Genomic DNA, 17,838 nt, shown 5'->3' on the forward strand with positions numbered 1-17,838 from the left:
TATGCAAAATCAAATACTACTCTTGGGTGAGTGAGTCTTAGAAGTGAGTTCACTTCCTCTGTATGTTGTGTGTGTGTGTTTGTGTGTGTGTGTGATGATCTTATCTAGACAAGAGTTTAGTTTCCTTATCCTGACTAATTTGTTTCCTAGAGAAAGGCCTTAGCATTTGTCCTACTTATTTTTCTAAGGGGAAAATTCTGGAAAGGGTTTTAGGCTGGAGAAAATATTCTTTCTTAATACTTTCGGTTGAATTTTTCTTAAAAAGAGGTTTTTAATATGTTTCCATAGTAGAAAGAAGTGACTTTGGAGGTAGTGGGTTCCTCCATCTTGTAGGGCTTCATATAAATGCTGAATTACTACTTATTGAAGAGATTATAGAAGGAAGGGATGTATGGTCAAGTGTAGGTTGCTTTAGATGGCTTCTGAGGTCCTTTTCACCTCTGAGAACTGGTGATTCTATGAGTAAACTGCTCATTCTGAGTTCTAAATTTCTGATGAGGCTCACTACCCTTTCACAAGGTTTATCAAATCATAGATTTAAAATAAGAAGGGACCTTTGAGGCCATCATATTTGCATTTAATGGAAACATATGGTATCCTATGTCTAGAAGGGACCTTAAGAGCTTTTGATATCATCCTCAGAGAGTGACATATCCAGTGTCACCTAGCTAATTAGTAGCAGAGCCAGGACTAGAACCAGCAAGTCTCTTGCTCCCCAGCCCAGTGGTTTTTCCCTATTCTGTACTACAGGCAGGATCAAAGACTCATACAAAAATGAACCTCCAGTGGGAGCATTTCAGGCATTAACCTAGACAATGGGGAAGATGGATGACAGAGCAGGTTAGCTATCCTGGAGTCACCACATAGACAAACAACTTCTATATGTAGGACTAATCCTGATTCTAGGGAAAAAAACAAACTGGTCATTGAGGGAGTGATCCATGAAGATTCCTTTAGAAATGGGTTTGGAATGGAAGGGAGGATTGAGGAACAAAGGCTTCTACTTCCCCACAAGTGGCTTCCAACAGTTTATTAGAAGGGGAAAATACTTGCCAGTACTTCTCTTCTTTTTGCAGAGAAACCAAAGCTGGCTTGAAGTCTGAAGCATCATATATGTGAAGAGCCTTTTCTTGCTGAACCTCTTAAAAGCCCCCAATCAACAAGATGAACTCTGAAGCCAGGGGTGTGCAGTTGAAATGGCTCTTGTTCATATTTTCTGAGTTTTCTCTGCTGTCACTGGCAGGGATGTATGGATTCCGTTACTGCACCCAATATGAGTTTGACGTTCACCATGTGATCTGTGTGCGAAAGAACATTACCAACTTGAAGGAAAGCATTCATGATCTCCCTGGATATATCACTCACCTCAACCTTACACATAACAAAATCCAAATTGTGCCCTCTGAGAGCTTTGCTAATTTGTCTAATCTTGTGGATCTTAGACTGGAATGGAACTTGATTTGGGACATTGGTCCAGAGGCCTTCCAAGGGCTTAAAAACTTGACCTTTTTGAACCTGGTAGAAAATAAGCTTAAGAATATCAACTCTTCTTTTGAGGGCCTGTCTAATCTGAAAACTTTGTTGCTTAGCCACAATCAAATCACCTGGATCCATGAAAATGCCTTTGTCCCACTTGTCAATTTACAATACTTAAGCTTGTCCCGTAATGCAATAACTAATTTTTCCAATGTCCTGGCAGCTGTCCAGCATCTCCCACACCTGGAGGTTCTCGATCTCACTGACAACACCATTGCTTTCCTGGACTGTAGTCCGACAACCCTAGTTTCTCTCACCAAGCTGATATTGATGAGGAACAAGTTGGTAGACTTGGATTTCTCTACTCTGTCACTTCCTAACCTAACCACCCTGGATGTTTCCCAGAATGCTATCCAGAACGTGCATCTGGAGTCTCTACCCCAGGTAAGGAGTTTGAATCTGAGTGGGACACACGTGAAAATCGAAGAGCTTCAGGTCAAACATCTGCAGAATCTGGTGGAGCTGGACCTCAGTGATATTAATCCATTCTCCAGCACAAACCATGTGAACCTGAGCACAGTATGTCGCCTCCTCCACAACTTGCCCAGGATAAAGACTTTATTTTTTAAGAGAAATGGAATTGACTCAGAGGACATCAAATTCCTCTCCAACTGTTCTATGCTTTTGTCTCTTGACCTGAGCCATAATAAAGGTTTGGTCCATCTATGGAATGGTGAGTTCAATGGCATGTCCAGCCTTGAATGGCTGGATCTGAACAGCTGCATGCTATCCCTGATCAGCAACAGGACTTGGAATTCTCTCCAGAATTTGACAGTTTTAGACCTGAGTAGAAATAGGCTGGAAACCTTTCCAGATTTTGCATTTGCTCCCCTTGAACGTCTCCAGTCTCTCTCTCTTTCCAGAAACCCCATCACTGAGCTCAACAACCTGTCCTTCTATAGACTACATGCATTGAAAGAGCTCAATTTGGCTGGGTGCTGGATAGTGGCAATTGATAAATACTCTTTTGGTCAATTTTTGAGTCTTGAGAACCTAAACCTTCGGGAGAACAATATCCGAACTCTGAAAGGGAATACTTTTTTACTTCTGAAGAAGCTTCAGGTTCTGACCCTTTCCCAGAACCGTCTGACCACCATAGAGGAAAAGGCCTTTTATGGTCTCACAAAACTATACAAACTTGATCTGGCATACAACATCCTGTCTGGTTTTCATCCTGATATGTTCCTAGGACTGGAAGGACTAGAGGTTTTAGACCTCAGTTTCAATAAAATAACTTATGAAACTTCCAGGATCCTCCGGCCTCCTCCTTTTAAGGATCTCCAGTCCCTCAAATACCTCAACCTCGAAGGACAAATAAATGGGATTCAGGTTGTCCCAATCAACTTCTTCCAAGGACTTGGTAGTTTGCAGGAACTACTACTGGGAAAGAACTCCAAGGTATTTCTAGACCAACACCAGTTGGACCAGCTGCCTAATCTCACCAAGTTGGATATCTCAGGGACAAAAGCTGGAGATCGGGGTCTCTATTTAAATACCTCCTTATTCCAAAAGCTCAAACAACTGAAAATATTGAGACTAGAGAACAACAACTTGGAGTCATTAGTTCCTGAGATGTTTTTTAGTTTGGAACACCTTCAGGTTTTTTCTTTGAGGTTCAATAACCTGAAAATCATTCATCAAAGCCTCTTGCAAAACCTGGAGTCCCTGATGTACTTCGATGTCTATGGGAATAAGCTTGAGTGCACCTGTGATAATGAGTGGTTCAAGAACTGGTCCATTAATACACCAAGTGTCCATGTCCCCTACCTAGGGAGCTTTCATTGTCAGCAGCCAAATACACAGAACCTACTGGTGGCTTTTGATACTGCCATATGCAATTTTGACACAGGTAAAATCTACTTCTTCAGCTCCTTCAGCCTGGTGCTTGCAACTATGATCTTCTCTTGGTTTGGTACCAAGATGATCTCATTTATGCGATATGGGATCTATATGTTTAAGTCCTTGTGCCTGGCCAAGTGGCATCGGACAAAAAGGGAGTTCATCTATGATGCCTTTGTCTCCTTCTGTGCTGCTGATGAGCAGTGGGTTTATAAGGAGCTCATGCCTGCCCTAGAAAGGGGTGGTCAGCCTACTTTTAAGCTCTGCCTGCACCATCGGGACTTTGAGCCAGGAGTGGATATCTTTGAGAATATTCAGAATGCCATTAACAGCAGTCGAAAGACTCTCTGTATCGTCAGCAATGACTATCTCCAAAGTGAGTGGTGCCGGCTAGAAGTGCAGCTGGCTAGTCTTAGGATGTTCTATGACTACCAGGATGTAGTCATCTTGATTTTCCTGGAGGAGATCCCCAACTACCGACTGTCCAGCTACCATCGACTCCGGAAACTTGTGAAAAAGCAAACATTTATCACCTGGCCTGAGAATTCCCAGGAGAGGCCCCTGTTCTGGGCCCGCATTAGAAATGCACTAGGCAACAGGAACATTAGGGAGGAGAATACACAGCTGATTTTGACTGAACCACTGGGAGACTGAAACTCTTGGTCAAGACAGTGTCCAATACCAACATGAGACCTCCTAAAACTACTGATCCTTTGACTCCAGATAACACAACAATGAGTATTGGTGGGCAGCTAGGTGGCATAGTGGATAGAGTGCTACACTTGGAATCAGGAAGACCTGACTTTAAAGTGAATACCTGAGCAAGTCACTTAATCTCTCTCTTTTTTTTGCTTTTTGGAGGTAGGAAGGTAGGGTAATTGGGATTAAGTGACTTGCCCAAGGTCACATGGCTAGTTTGTCTGAGGCCGGATTTGGACTCAGGTCCTCCTGACTTCAGGGCCGGTGCTCTATTCACTGTGCCACCTAGCTGCCCCAATACTTAATTTCTTTTAACCTCATTTTCTGTATCTACAAATGGAGATGATAACAGCATCTGCCTCATTTGTGATAACATATGTAAAGCACTTTGCAAACCTTAAAGTGTTCTGTAAATGTGAACTATTATCATTATTATTATTAAAGAAGTTTATAGATATAAAGATAAGTTTATTCATATGTGTATATAAAAAGGTACTAGGTTTCTTTGGGTATGAGAGTGTGTGTGTGTGTGTGTGTGTCCGTCCTGGAGTTGCATAGTTGATCTACCTATGGAAAGGAAATAATTCTGAGTCTGATGTGTCTGTGATCATGGATAAGATGTTTGGATCCCAAAGAAAATCTGTTCTTTTCTATTCTTCCTTGAGATAGTAGTGAAAAAGAATTCTAAAAGAAGCCACTTTGAGGGCAGCTAGGTGGTGCAGTGAATAGAGCACTGGCCCTGGAGTCAGGAGGACCTGAGTTCAAATCCAGCCTCACACACTTAAGACTTACTAGCCGTGTGACCTTGGGCAAGTCACTTAAGCCCAACTGCCTTCCAAAAAAAAGCTACTTTGGACTTTAGTTTCCTCAACTGTAGAATCATGGGTTGGAAGTAGATGACCTTTAAGCTTCCTTCTTCTAAATTCTATCATTTTATGTAATAACTCGACTTCCATTTTCTTCAAGCAGTCTTCCATGATTCCCTTATGCAACCTCTTCCAGTCCTTTTAAACTCCCCCACCAGGGCCCATGTAGCACATCCCCTTCCCCCCCTCCCCCACAGTGCTAATGCTAATATGAATACATATTTTTGGTCCATTCAAGATCTAGGATATTGTTGTTCTAGAGGCCTCCCAATGTGGACACTACCCTCTGCTAGATACAGATCAACAATTCCTTTGTAATTTATTGCCTTGGGGACACAGAAAAGTTAATTGACTTGTCCAAAGTCACACAACAAGTATCAGAGACAGAACTTGAACCGAGGTCTTCCTGAGTCCATGGCTGGCCCTCTGCCTCCTTTGCCACCTTGCCTCTCTGCACTTATCCTATAATATATACAGCTAGTTCTCCCTTTACATAAATTCACATTACACAAATTTGACTTTATATAAAGAATTCTGAAAGACATAGGAAGATGTAATGAAACACATATGAAGAGAGTTTGGAAAAAAAGTTTACCTGCAGTTCACTCCTGATTTTTATGGATTTGACAAAGATGAAATGTTCAAAGAAGTGAGTAATAAGATTGTAAAATTAGCACAAAGAATTGTAGCTAGAAGTGAATGAGAGTGATGTGGAGAAGGTGATTGAGTCTCACGGAGAAGAAGTACCAAATAAGAATCTGATTGAGCTGTAGAAGAAGAAAGGGAAGCTTCAGAATTTGGGATCAAACTGAAAAGGTTCATTGATGAAACACTTGGCAGAAGCATTTCATCATCTGAGTGATTTTTTTATGTATTGAAAAGATGGATCAAAATAATTCAAGATTTTTAAAAGTTCAAAGACTAGTTGAGGATAATATTGCTTGCTATCGTCAGATATATGAAGGGAAAGAAAAGAGAGCCACTGTCCAAACATATCTCCATAGCTTCATAAAAAAAGGTAGCCAACCCCCAGGGATAAAGGCTGGGTGCAGTGGGTGAGGAAGGTGCAACAAACTGCACACCTATGTTAACTTTACAGTAGTATGCATACTTTATCACTAACTTTACCTTTCATAATTCTCTTTATAATCACAGTACAGTCTGCATTTTAGCACATTTTATGACTTGCATAAAGGTATTATTTAGTATATGCCTTTGTTATATAGGCTAAGTTAAGTGGGTGGGTAAGGGAAAATTCACATTACATAAAAATTGCTTTACATAGAGGTCTGCAGAACGGTCCACTTACATAAAGTGAAAACCATCTGTATTAGAATTGTCTGTGTCTCATCCCCCTTCTGGGCTATAAGCTCTTTGAGGACAAGAACTTTTTCTTAAGTTTGTAGTATCCTCAGCATTTAGCACAGAGCTCTATGCACAGTAGGTTCTTTATTAGTGTTGGTTGAACAAATACTTTCTTTCATGGGCAGAAGCTCCATGGACACAGAGAACTCTTTAGATAAAAAGATGCTTTATTTCTCCATGGCAGCAGCCCTGCTGGAGGGCACTCTGCATGTAAATTCTACATAGGTATTTGATGAAATAAAGTGGACAAAGCCAGTACTCACTTGTGGGAATACCAGCCAGGTCAATAAACTGACCACACTCAAAATCTCCAGTTCAGTTTGGGAAACAGTGCATTTTCCTCTGGCTAATCCAACTGAGCAAGCAGCCTACTCCTTAGATGAATGAAACTGACAGCACTGGAAATTCTCTGAAGAAACATGGATCGTGGCACACAGTACCACAAAGTAATGATGGTGTGCCCCCAGGGGGCACAGGATCAGGGGAACAGATCATTTCATCTATAACTGAAAAGGTTCATGATGAAACACTTGGCAGAAGTGTTTCTATATACTGGGGCATCTATAAACCTGGGGCACATTTTTCCATTCATTCACCATGAATGAGAAGATTGGACATGCCTAGGGAACATGCACAGCGGGAAGGAGGGGGAGATGTATGAAGGGACACACACATCAAATGTAAGCTTGAGGACAGGAATTGTTTCATTTGCTGTCTTTGTAGCCCCAATACTTGGCATATAGTGGGTGCACAATAAATGCTTATTAAACCGAATTGAATTTGTTTTTTTGTTCAGTTTGTGTGTAATGGTGATGATTTCTTTTATTTGTATAAAAGAAATATATTGGAATTCAAAAGCTGTCCATCATGTAAAGGTGAGTTATATGTTTTTTTTTTTAATTTAGGCAATCATGGCTTCTAACTAAGGATAAAGCCACCTAGGAATGATTACATAGGTGATTTTCCAACCATTTGCAGTGTAGAGACAATGTTTTCATATGGACAGTATACCTAGAATATTCAGTCTCATCAGGCAGGTCTTCCACCAATTTCCAGCCCCTTGATGGCATAGCAGATGATCCTGGGTAGTTGTGGTGGATGACACATTCTCAGTCTTGCAGACCAACCTGGTTATGAGCCTCTCCAAACTTAGATGGGTTAGCCCCTAGATGACAATTATACAATTCATCCCAGGGCCCATACTCAAAGTTTTTCCATGGTTGGGACAATTGTTAGAGCTTATATTTCATTGGCATAGCCTTAGAAAGCCCTGAGGATCAAATGAAAAGAGGGTTAGACTTTAAATTGTAATGGAAGGCATTTTCATGCAGGGAAGAAGGAGATGATTCCTAACCTTGAGAATTATCACTGGCCAGTTTGGTGAGGGATCTTCTGAGATACCTTTCACTACAGATATTTAAGAAAAGGATAAAAACATGCCTGAGATACTTGCTATGGATGGCTGGATTATATGACAGTCTTCCCAAAATCCCTATTCTCAAGATCATTGGTTCTACGTCAGAGCTGCCAAGTCCTCAATTGCTGAGGAATGGACAATGGCTCCATCTGGTGGATATTTATTGCTTTGCAACTACACGTTCTTCCGCCCCCCCCCCCCCATCATAGATAGCTTTGTGATTCTTTGGCATGTGAACCAATAATAATGCTTATATTATTACATAGAAATATGACATTTCTAGAAAACTTTTCTTATATATGAGGAAGCAAGCTAAGAGCAGTGAAGTGATCTGCCAAAAATCAATCTATAAGTGTTAGGGCCAGGATTGAAACCCTAGTGTTACCAGCTTATGTCAAATGTTTCCTGTTACATTTTTCTGGGAAAGAGCTGGCCTTATCTAGAGATAGGTTGAGCTATCCTATGTGAGTAGAGTTTTTTGTTTGTTTTGTTTTGCTTTGCTTTTTGGAGGGGGAAGGCAGGGCAGTTGGGGTTAAGCAACTTGCCCAAGGTCACATGGCTAGTACGTGTTAAATGTCTTAGGCCGGATTTGAACTCAGGTCCTCCTGACTCCAGGGCCAGTACCCCACATTCACTGTTCCATCTAGCAGCCCCTGTGAGTAGAGTTTTAAAAGTATCAGGGAGGCTACCCTCAATTTTAAAAAAATACCTATTTTAAATATCACTATGCCTGATTAGAGTCATATTGGAAATTAATTGCTTTGGGTTCTCCCTGTGATCCCCTTTTAAAACAGTGGTCATGTATTGTATTTTTATAAGGCCTTCTAATTTTCAAATTGCTTTCGTATTTATGATTTCACTTGGCAACCCTGAAGAGATGTAGTAGACTATAAGGCATGCTAGTAGTAGCTAGCTTTTATACACTTTAAGGATTGTAAGGAGCTTTACGTGCTATCTCATCTCATCTTCACAACAACCTTGTGAGGCAGGTGCTGTTATCCCCATTTTACAGATGAGGAAACTAAGACAAAGAAAATTTAACTTCCCCAGGGTAACAGCTATACTTGTCTGAGGCATGACATTTGTCTCAATACAAGCCCAGTACTCTTATCTACTACATTAATCAATTGTAGCACCCTGGGAACTCCCCTTACATGTGCTCCCCCCCCAAAAAAAACTATCACTGAGTCAAGTTATTCATTCTCTGGACCCAGATTTACTAAAAACCCACAACCCACAAGTCTCTATCAACACATTTACTTTTAATAGTCAGCCAGAGGACACAGTTCAAAACAAGGGCATTTAATGAAACAACAGAACATCTAAGTTACTGATGATCTCTTAATTGCCAAATCTAATAGCCTTTTGCCAATACTCATCTGTGACATCTCTGCTGCCTTTGACACTGTCAGTTACCCTTTTCTCCAGAATATTCTCTTTTTTATAGTTTTTTATAACACTATTGTCTCCTTTTCCTCCCATGTGTCAAATTTTTCCATCTCGGTGTCCTTTGCTGGATCATCATCCGGGTCATGTCTACTAACCATTAGTATCTCCTAGGGCTCTATCTAGGGCCCTCTTCTCTTCTCCCTCTGTACTATTTCACTTGGTGATTCCATCAGCTCTCATGGTTTTAATGATGATTCTATGCTAATGATTCTCAGATCTGCTTCTCCAATATTAACCTGTCTCCTAACTTCCAGACTCAAATTTCCAACTGCCTGTTGCACATTTTGAACCAGATATCTTAAACTCAACATGTTCAAAACGGAATTCATTATATTTCCCCTCAAACTCTCTCCTCTTCCTAACTTTTCTATTCCAATTGTCGAGGGTGCCACCATTCTCCTAGTTACCTCGGCTCCAGACCTAGGTTTCATCTCAACTCCTCACTCTCTCTGGCTCCTATATCCAAGCTGTTGCTGAGGCCTGTCGATTTCACCTTTGTAACATCTCTCGATGTTATCTCTCCTCTGACATTGCCACCGTTCTAGTGCAGGCCCTCATCACCCTATCCCTGGACTATTGCAATAGCTGCTGGGAGATCTGCCTGCCTCAAGTCTCTCCCCACTCCAGTTCATCTTTCTCCACTCATCTGTCACATTTATCTTCCTAATGTGCCAAGTCTGACTATTTCAAACTCCACCACCCCCATTCTAAAAACTCCAGTGTCTCAGGATCAAACACAAAATCCTCTGTTTGGTATTCAATCTTCCCTAACCTTTCCAGTCTTCTTATACCTTCCTCATTTCCACACACTGTGATCCAGTAAAACTGGCCTCTTTATTGAGCCTCAAACAAGATACTCTATCTCCAGACTCCAGGCATTTTTATTAGTTATTCATCATGCCTGCAATGCTCTCCCATCTCGTCTCCACCTCTGCTTTCCCTGGCTTCCTTAAAGTCCCAGGTAAAATCCCCGTTCTATGGGAAGCTTTTCCTGATCCCCCTCAATGCTAGTCCCTTCCCTCTATTGATTATCTCAAATTTGGCCTAAATATATGTATATGTATTGTCTTTCCCATTAGACTATGAACTCCTTGGGAGCAGGGACTGTTGCCTTTCTTTGTATCTCCAACACTAAGTTCAGTACCTGGGACATAGGTGCTTAATACATGCTTATTGACTGGCTATTACCCACACCATGAGTGGGAATATTGGACATGTCTAGGGAGTGCACATGAAGGGATACAAATAGGGAATGTGCATGGTCATGACATATATGGAGTGACACTTACATAGGTAGCCTATGATAAAACATGCTTCTGATACTGCTGAGTGGCTGCTGTCTTCTGAAGACATCATTGTGCTTCTGCTGAGTCTCCTCCCCTGTGGTCTCATTTGGCATGTATTCTTTGCAAGGTGATGATCACCTGGACCCCTGGTTGCTACCAGGCACAGCTCTATTGGGCACATGGTTATGGAGTTTCCCTGCTTCCAGCTTCTGGCTTTATCTGGAATCCTTAATTGTGGTGTCACTTCTTCTCCATATGAGGAAGTGTGGTATCTATGAGATCACTTTGAGCTTAGAGCCCAAATAGATGTGATTCTGAGTCTTTGGCTGCCCAGATCCAAGTTCTCTTCCTTGGACTTCACTCCTTATTCTGACATCTCCATTCATATCAGGCCTACCTCTCCTGGGTCTCTGTTTGACTACATCATCCTGTGTTCCCCTGTGCACTGTGGAACACCTTCTAACATGCTGCTCTTCATCTTTCTCCAATCTATTTCATAGATGAGAACTGAGGCAAACAGGGTTAAGTGACTTTCACAGGGTCACACAGCTAGTAAGTGTCTGAGACTGAATTTGAAGTCAGAAGATGAGTCTTCCTTACTCCAGGCCAGCACTCTATCCACTGCAGTTGCACCTAGCTGCCCTATGACTGATGTTCTTCATATTAGAGCTCTTCATATATCATTCCTTACATTTCCTTGTTACTGCAGAACTTGCCTCTCTCTTGAGGACACTATACTCCTGGTCATTCTCTTCAGGAAGGGATACCTTCCCATGTTCCCTGACATACTGCACCAGGAGGAGGAGTCATGCTTCCTCCCTTTAATATTTCAGCTTTTTAGTTAATCAGTTCAACTTTATCCTGTCCTAAACCTTTGAAGCAGGACACCTAGATGGTTCAGTGGATAGAGTGCCAGCCTGGAGTCAGGGGGACCTGAGTTCAAGGCCTGGAGTCTGAAGGACCTGAGTTCAAACCCAGTCTCAGATAGTTACTAGCTGTATGACCCTGGGCAAGTCACTTAACCCTGTTTGCCTCAGTTACCTCATCTGTAAAATGAGCTGGAAAAACACTCCTGTATCTTTGCCAAGAAAACCCCCAACTTCATCACAAAGAGTCAGACGTGACTGAAACAACGGAAAAACAGCAACAAACCTTGGAACTTGTTGCCCCATCATTCTCTTGCTTCTCATCCATCCCTTTCCAACCGTATTACTCTTGCCTGTCTATGTTTTCTCTTCTTGGGAACACTGTAGTAGGAAGTCACACAGCTGTGTTGATTTACCTACTACAAATTTGTTTTCAGTCTCCACTGGGTATTTACTGCTACATACACACCCTTTTAGTCTTGCTCAGTGAAGCTGCAAAGGTAATTCGCACAGACCTAGACAAAACATTGGGGACATGATGGAAGCTAAAAAAATATACTCTTTTTTTTCTGGAGGGCAATTGGGGTTAAGTGACTTGCCCAAGGTGACATGGCTAGTTAAGTGTTAAGTGTCTGAGGCTGGATTTGAACTCAGATCCTCCTGACTCCATGGCAGGTGCTATGTTCACTGTGCCACCTAGCCACCTCTAAAAGAAATATACTCACCCTAAATCAAATAGCAGACTCAGTTCAAGGAGTGGTAGCTGAGGCAAAAGCAAAGGAATTAAAAAGAGAGACCTAACCTAATACCAGCTCTTTTGATAGTCTGCTAACCTAATACCAGCTCTTTTGATACTCTGGCTTGGGGTCCTGGCTCTGAAAAAAGCTCAAGTAGTCCCTTTGTCTATGAACTAAAAGATGGAAACCCTTCCCCCATGGGGAAAGGCTTTTATAGCAATTGCAGTTGAATGGAGAACCAGGAGAGAACAGGTCAGCAGAAAAACAGGAGGTGGCAACACAACAACAGAGACAATAACCCAGCAAAGGACATCAGAAGACATGAGTGCAGAAGAGAAAGCAACAAGTGGTAACATGAGACATAAAGAGTCCAGCTAGGACTTAATCGTAGTATTAGAAACATGAGTTACTATTATTTATGATTTACTATTACTATGTAACAACTGACTTACTGTTACTATGTGAATGGGTTACACATGTTTCCTATGCTTGTGTCTTTTCCCACGAGAGTTCATTCTACCAGTGGTGTGGGAATTCGTGGAAGAGGGTACCTCTCTGTGGATTGGTGGGTTTCCTTGTAATTGATAGAATATTTGACTTTCAAATACAAGACTCAAGAAAAGCATAAAAAAGTAAACAGGAAAGAGAAATCATAAGGGATTCAATAAGGTTAGACTGTTTACATTCTTATGTGAGAAGATGGATATACCTGTAACTCCTAAGAACTTCATCATTATTAGGACAGTTAGAAATATACATAGAGGGCACAGGTATGAAGTGACTATGATGGGATGATGTCTAAGAAAAATAAAATTTAGGGGTGAGGCAGAGGGATGCCGTGGGAGAAGGGAGAAAGGGGAGGTAAAATGGGGTAAATTATCTCACATAAAAGAAGTATGAGGGGCGACTAGGTGGGCCAGTGAATAGAGCACTGGCCCTGGAGTCAGGAGGACCTGAGTTCAAATCCAGCCTCAGACACTTAACACTTGTTAAGTGTTAACATTAGCCGTGTGACCTTGGGCAAGCCATTTAACCCCAACTGCCCTGCCTTCCCTCCTCCAAAAAAAGGCAAAAAAAAAGAATGAAAGAGCTTACACAATGGAAGGAAAGTTAGGGGGTAGGGGTGATAGAAGACAACACTTTATCCTCACTGTCATTGGAATTGCCTCAAAGAGGGAATAACATACACACTCATTTAAGCCTAGAAATCTACCTACAAGAAAGTAGGAAGAGATGGGGATAAGAGAAGGGGGGGGCTGACAGAAGGGTGGGTAGATTGAGGGAGGTGGTAGTCAGAAGCAAAGCAAGTATGAAGCCCCTACTGTGTACCAGACCCTTTGCTGGGCCCTGGGGGTACAAACAATGACATAATCTAGACTCTCAATGAACTTATATATATAGCTTATATACTAATGAACTTAAATTCTAACAGAGGAGACTATATATATATGTATATATATATGTACACACACATAAATATAAAGTATATATATTTATTGTATAGCACTTTATAAATGCTTATTTCCTTCCCCATTCCCCCCACTTACAAGGTACATACATACATGATGGAAGGCAGCTACAGTGACCAAGAAAAGCCTGTTGCAGATGGTGGCATTTGAGCCACTGAAAGAAGCCATAAAATTCTAAGAAGCAGAGGTGGGGAGGGAGAGCATTCCAGACCTGGGGGACAGCCAGAGCAAAGACATGGAGGCAAGAGATGGAGTGTTGTGAGTGAAGAGCAGAGAGGAGGCCAGCTTGACTGGATCCCAGCATGTAGAGTCAGAGAATAATATCCACTGAGGCTGGAAAGGTAGTTAGGGCCAGGTTGTAGTCTAGAAGTAATAGGAAGCCATTTCTTGTTAGAATAGGGGAAACACATGGCCCGATCTGTACTTGAGGAAAATGGTGTTGACCATCATGTACTATACAGAGCAGACTGGAATGACAAGAGACTTGAGACAGGGAAGCCAATTAGGAGGCTGCTGTAATAAACAGAGAGGTGATGAGACCCTGGATAAAGGTGAATTGGTGCTGGAATTGGGTTTAGAGATGGAAGATGTATTCAGTTCAAACAAATCTTTGAAATCCAAATTCATATTTATAAACCACTGGGGAACTGGGAAGCTAAATACAAATAGGATTCATGAACGTGGTCATTAGTTTGTCTGCTGTCTGGTCTTTGGCCACAGTACAGCTATCTGCCTGGTTGATGATGTCTGCTGAATTGTTAATTCCTGACCTACTTTTCTCCAACTTCCAGAGCATTCCTGACTGCTTTAGTTATCTGCCCAGCCACTGTGCATTCATGGATTTCAAATTAACTGTAGTATTTGTACTAACAAAAACAGAACCTACATAATGTCCTTGAAAACTTCAAGGATCACAAGATCAGAGATTTAGAGCTAAAAGGGACCTGAGAGGTCATGATGTGGTCCAGCCCTTCCCCTCTCAAGAAGTTTACATTCTAATAGGGAAATAACATATAATTGAATAGGCACAAATGAAATAATATCAGTAAAGTGCTTAGTACAGTGCCTGGCACAAGGTAGGTGCTTAATAAGTGCCTGTTTTCCTTTCCCCCTGGGGTGGGGTATGTAAGGTAGAAACATACATAAATGGAAAGTAGCCTTGGAGGCCAAGGCTCCCTTAAGCTAGAGGGACCAAGAAAGGCCTGTTGCAGATGGTGGATGGTATTTGAGCTACTGACAGAAGCCATGGCTTCTAAGAAGCAGAGGTGGGGAGCAAGAGCATTCCAGGCCTGGGGGATGGCCAGAGCAAAGCATGGAGACAGGAGGTGCAGAGCCATGTGAAGAGCCACAAGTGAAGCTGAATTGTGAGGTGCTTGGAAGGGAGGCTTAGGAAAAGCTTTAAATGCCAAATGGAAGAGTCTGTATTTAGTCTAGAGGTAATGGGAAGTGACTGGAGGTAATCACTTGAGTAAGGGGGTTATGTGGTCAGACCTACACTTTAGGAAAAATCACTTTGGAAGCTGTGTGGAGGATGAACAGGAGTGGGAAGAGACCTGACTCATGGAGACCAAGTAGAAGATTATTGCAATAGTCAGGGCTAGAGGTGACAAAGTCCTAAGCTAGACTGGTGGCCATTCAAGTGGAAAGAAAGGGATATATACAAAAAAGCATTTATTAAGTGCTTACTAATTGCCAAACACTGCGCTAAGTTCTAGAGATATAAAGACAAGAAAACAAAATGGTCCAGCCTCTTGAAGAGCTTATATTCTAATAGGGGAAGACAAAACATAAAGAGGAGCTGGAAAGGAGGGTCTAGGGCACTTATGAGGAGGCAAGAAAGCTGGGGTAAAGGTTGAGCATACCCGAGAGGAAGCTGGAAGGCCAGGAGAGATGTGGCATGAAAACTGAGAGAGAAGAGAGCATTAAGGAGAAGAGGGTGATCAACCATGTCTGAGGCTTCAGAGTGGTCTAGGGGGATTAAGATTGAGAAAGTCATTGGATTTGGACATTAAGAGATCACTGGAAACTTGAGAGAGAGAGGTTTTGGTTGAAGTGAACTATGACTCCTGAAGATGTGGTGATCAGGGCAGGGAGTCACCAATAGACCATCAGGCCTCAGAGTGGAGTCCATTCCGATGTGGTAAGGCTCCCCTCAGGAGGTGGAGCAGACTGTCCATCCAGCTGGAAGTGAACAGAACCAACAAGATTTGGCAGTGGCTTAGGCGAGTGGCACTGAGTGAGAGTGAGGACTCAAGGATATTTCCCCTCTAGACCATTCCCCTTCTGAACTTCACCTTTATTTATTTATTCATTCATTCATTCATTCATTTATTTATTTATTTATCTATCTATCTATCTATTTATTTATTTATTTCAAGCATTTGGGGTTAAGTAATTTGCTCAAGGTTACACAGTCAGTTTTTTTGTGTGGGTGTTAAGTTTCTGAGGCCGGAACCAATCCTGGGTCCTCCCCACTCCAGGGCCAGCACTCTTACTCACTGTGCCACCTAGCCACCCCTCTACCTTTACTTTTGAGGGTATTACCATTCATTCTTCCAATCACTCAGGCTGGAAACCTAATTGTTATCTTCAACTCCTCACTCTCTCTAACCCCTCTTCCCTACTCTCCCCCCCCCCCCATATTCAATCTGTTGCCAGGTCCTGTTGATTTTACCTTTGCAACATTTCTTATATACATTTCCTTCTGTCCTTTGACACCATCACCACCCTGGTGGAGGTCTTCATCATCTCACTCTGGGACTATTACAATGGCCTGCTGCTGGTGGAACTGCCACTTCATTTCTCCTCAAGTATCCCCCTAGTCTAGTCCATCTTTCTCTACTCAGCTGTCAAAGTGATCTTCCTAAAACACAGATCTGAGCATGTCACCTCCCTTTCTCCAAGATCAATTATGAAATCCTCTGTTCGACATTCAAAGCCCTTTAGAACCTAGCCCTTGGCCCCCTACCTTACTCCCCTCTGTGTACTCTGTGATCCAGGGACAATGGCCTTTTTGCTGTTCCTTGCATAAGACATTCCTTCCATCTCCCAACCCTGCCCATTTTCACCCTTATGCATGGAATACTCTCTTTCCTCATCTCTGTCTTCCTCTGGCTTCCCTGGCTCCCTTTCAAGTCCCAGCTAAAATCCTACTAAAAATCCTACTAAAATCCTACAGGAAGCTCTTCTGGATCTCCTTCAATGACAGAGCTTTCCCTCTGAGATGACTTCAATTTGCCCTGTATACATCTTATGCATGCATAGTTCTTTATATGTTCTTTCTCCTATTAGACTGTGAGCTCCTTGAGAGTAGGAATTTTGGGGGGGTCTTTCTTTGTATCCCCAGCATTTAGCACAATGCCTGGCACATAGTCAGCACTTAATAAATGTTTGCTGATTGATTCATTGATATATGATTGGATATGAGAGCGAGAGAGAATGAAGAGTTGAGGTTGACACCAAGGTTTCAAAGCCTGGGTGACCAGAAGGATGTTGATGCCCTCAACAGTAATAGAAAAAAGAGAAAGAGGTAAAGGTTGTCAGGGAGGAACATAGTAAGTCCAGTTTTGGACATGTTGAGTTTAAGCTGTCTAGATTACATCCAGTTTAAGATGTCCAGTAGGCAGGTGGAGATACAATGCTGGGGGTTAGGAGAGAGGTTAGGGCTAGACAAACAGCTCTGAGAATCTTCTGTGTAGAGATGATAATTGAATTCACGGGAGCTAATGAGATCACCAAAGGAGATAGCATAGAGAAAAAGGAGAAGAGAGCAAGAAAGAGCCTTGAAGGACACCCACAGTTAGTGGACATGACCTGGATGAATAGCCAGAAAAGGAGACTTTGAAGGAGTGGTCAGCCAGGTTGGAAGAAGACCAGAAGAGAGAAAGTGTCATGAAAACCTAGAGAAAGGCTATTAAATAGAAGAATGCGATCAACAGTGTCACAGGCTATAGAGACAAAACAGATAAGGACAGAGAAAAGTCCTTTAGATTTGGCAATGAAGAGATCATTAATATCTTTGGAGAGGGCAGTTTCAGTTGAATGATGAGCTTAGAAACCAAATTGAAGAGAGTTAAGAGAGTGAGATGAAGAGATGTCAAGGCACCAACTGTAGATGACCTTCTCAAGGAGTTTAGCCACAATAGGGAGGAGAGATATGGGACAACACCTAGCAGGGATGGATGGATCAAGGGGATAGTGGAGACAGCTGTGTGCATATGGAGGAAAGAAGCACCAGGAGAGAGAGAGAGAGAGAGACAGAGAGAGAGAGAGAGAGAGAGAGAAAGAGAGAGAGAGAGAGAGAGAGAGT

At 42.2% G+C, this 17,838-nt stretch overlaps 1 protein-coding gene and 1 long non-coding RNA gene across 2 annotated transcripts in view; one reads left to right on the forward strand and one right to left on the reverse strand.

Moving 5' to 3' along the window:
• LOC138141708 (toll-like receptor 13) overlaps positions 1-7,065 on the forward strand; it is a 20,209-nt gene extending 13,144 nt beyond the window's left edge. Inside the window, exon 2 of the mRNA XM_069062503.1 lies at positions 1,077-7,065. Within this exon, the coding sequence (XP_068918604.1) occupies positions 1,165-4,029 (2,865 nt within the window). The 5' untranslated portion in view covers positions 1,077-1,164 and the 3' untranslated portion in view covers positions 4,030-7,065. The remainder of the gene's footprint in view (positions 1-1,076) is intronic.
• The window catches only part of LOC138141711 (uncharacterized), a 21,530-nt gene continuing 4,867 nt past the window's right edge, over positions 1,176-17,838 (reverse strand). The window contains exon 3 of the long non-coding RNA XR_011163238.1: positions 1,176-1,298. This is a non-coding gene — a long non-coding RNA (uncharacterized lncRNA). The remainder of the gene's footprint in view (positions 1,299-17,838) is intronic.

This window comes from Petaurus breviceps, unplaced genomic scaffold, assembly GCF_028583685.1.
Source record: "Petaurus breviceps papuanus isolate PSGF00001 unplaced genomic scaffold, PetGlider_PUasm1.0 90459, whole genome shotgun sequence".
Lineage (NCBI taxonomy): Eukaryota > Metazoa > Chordata > Mammalia > Diprotodontia > Petauridae > Petaurus > Petaurus breviceps.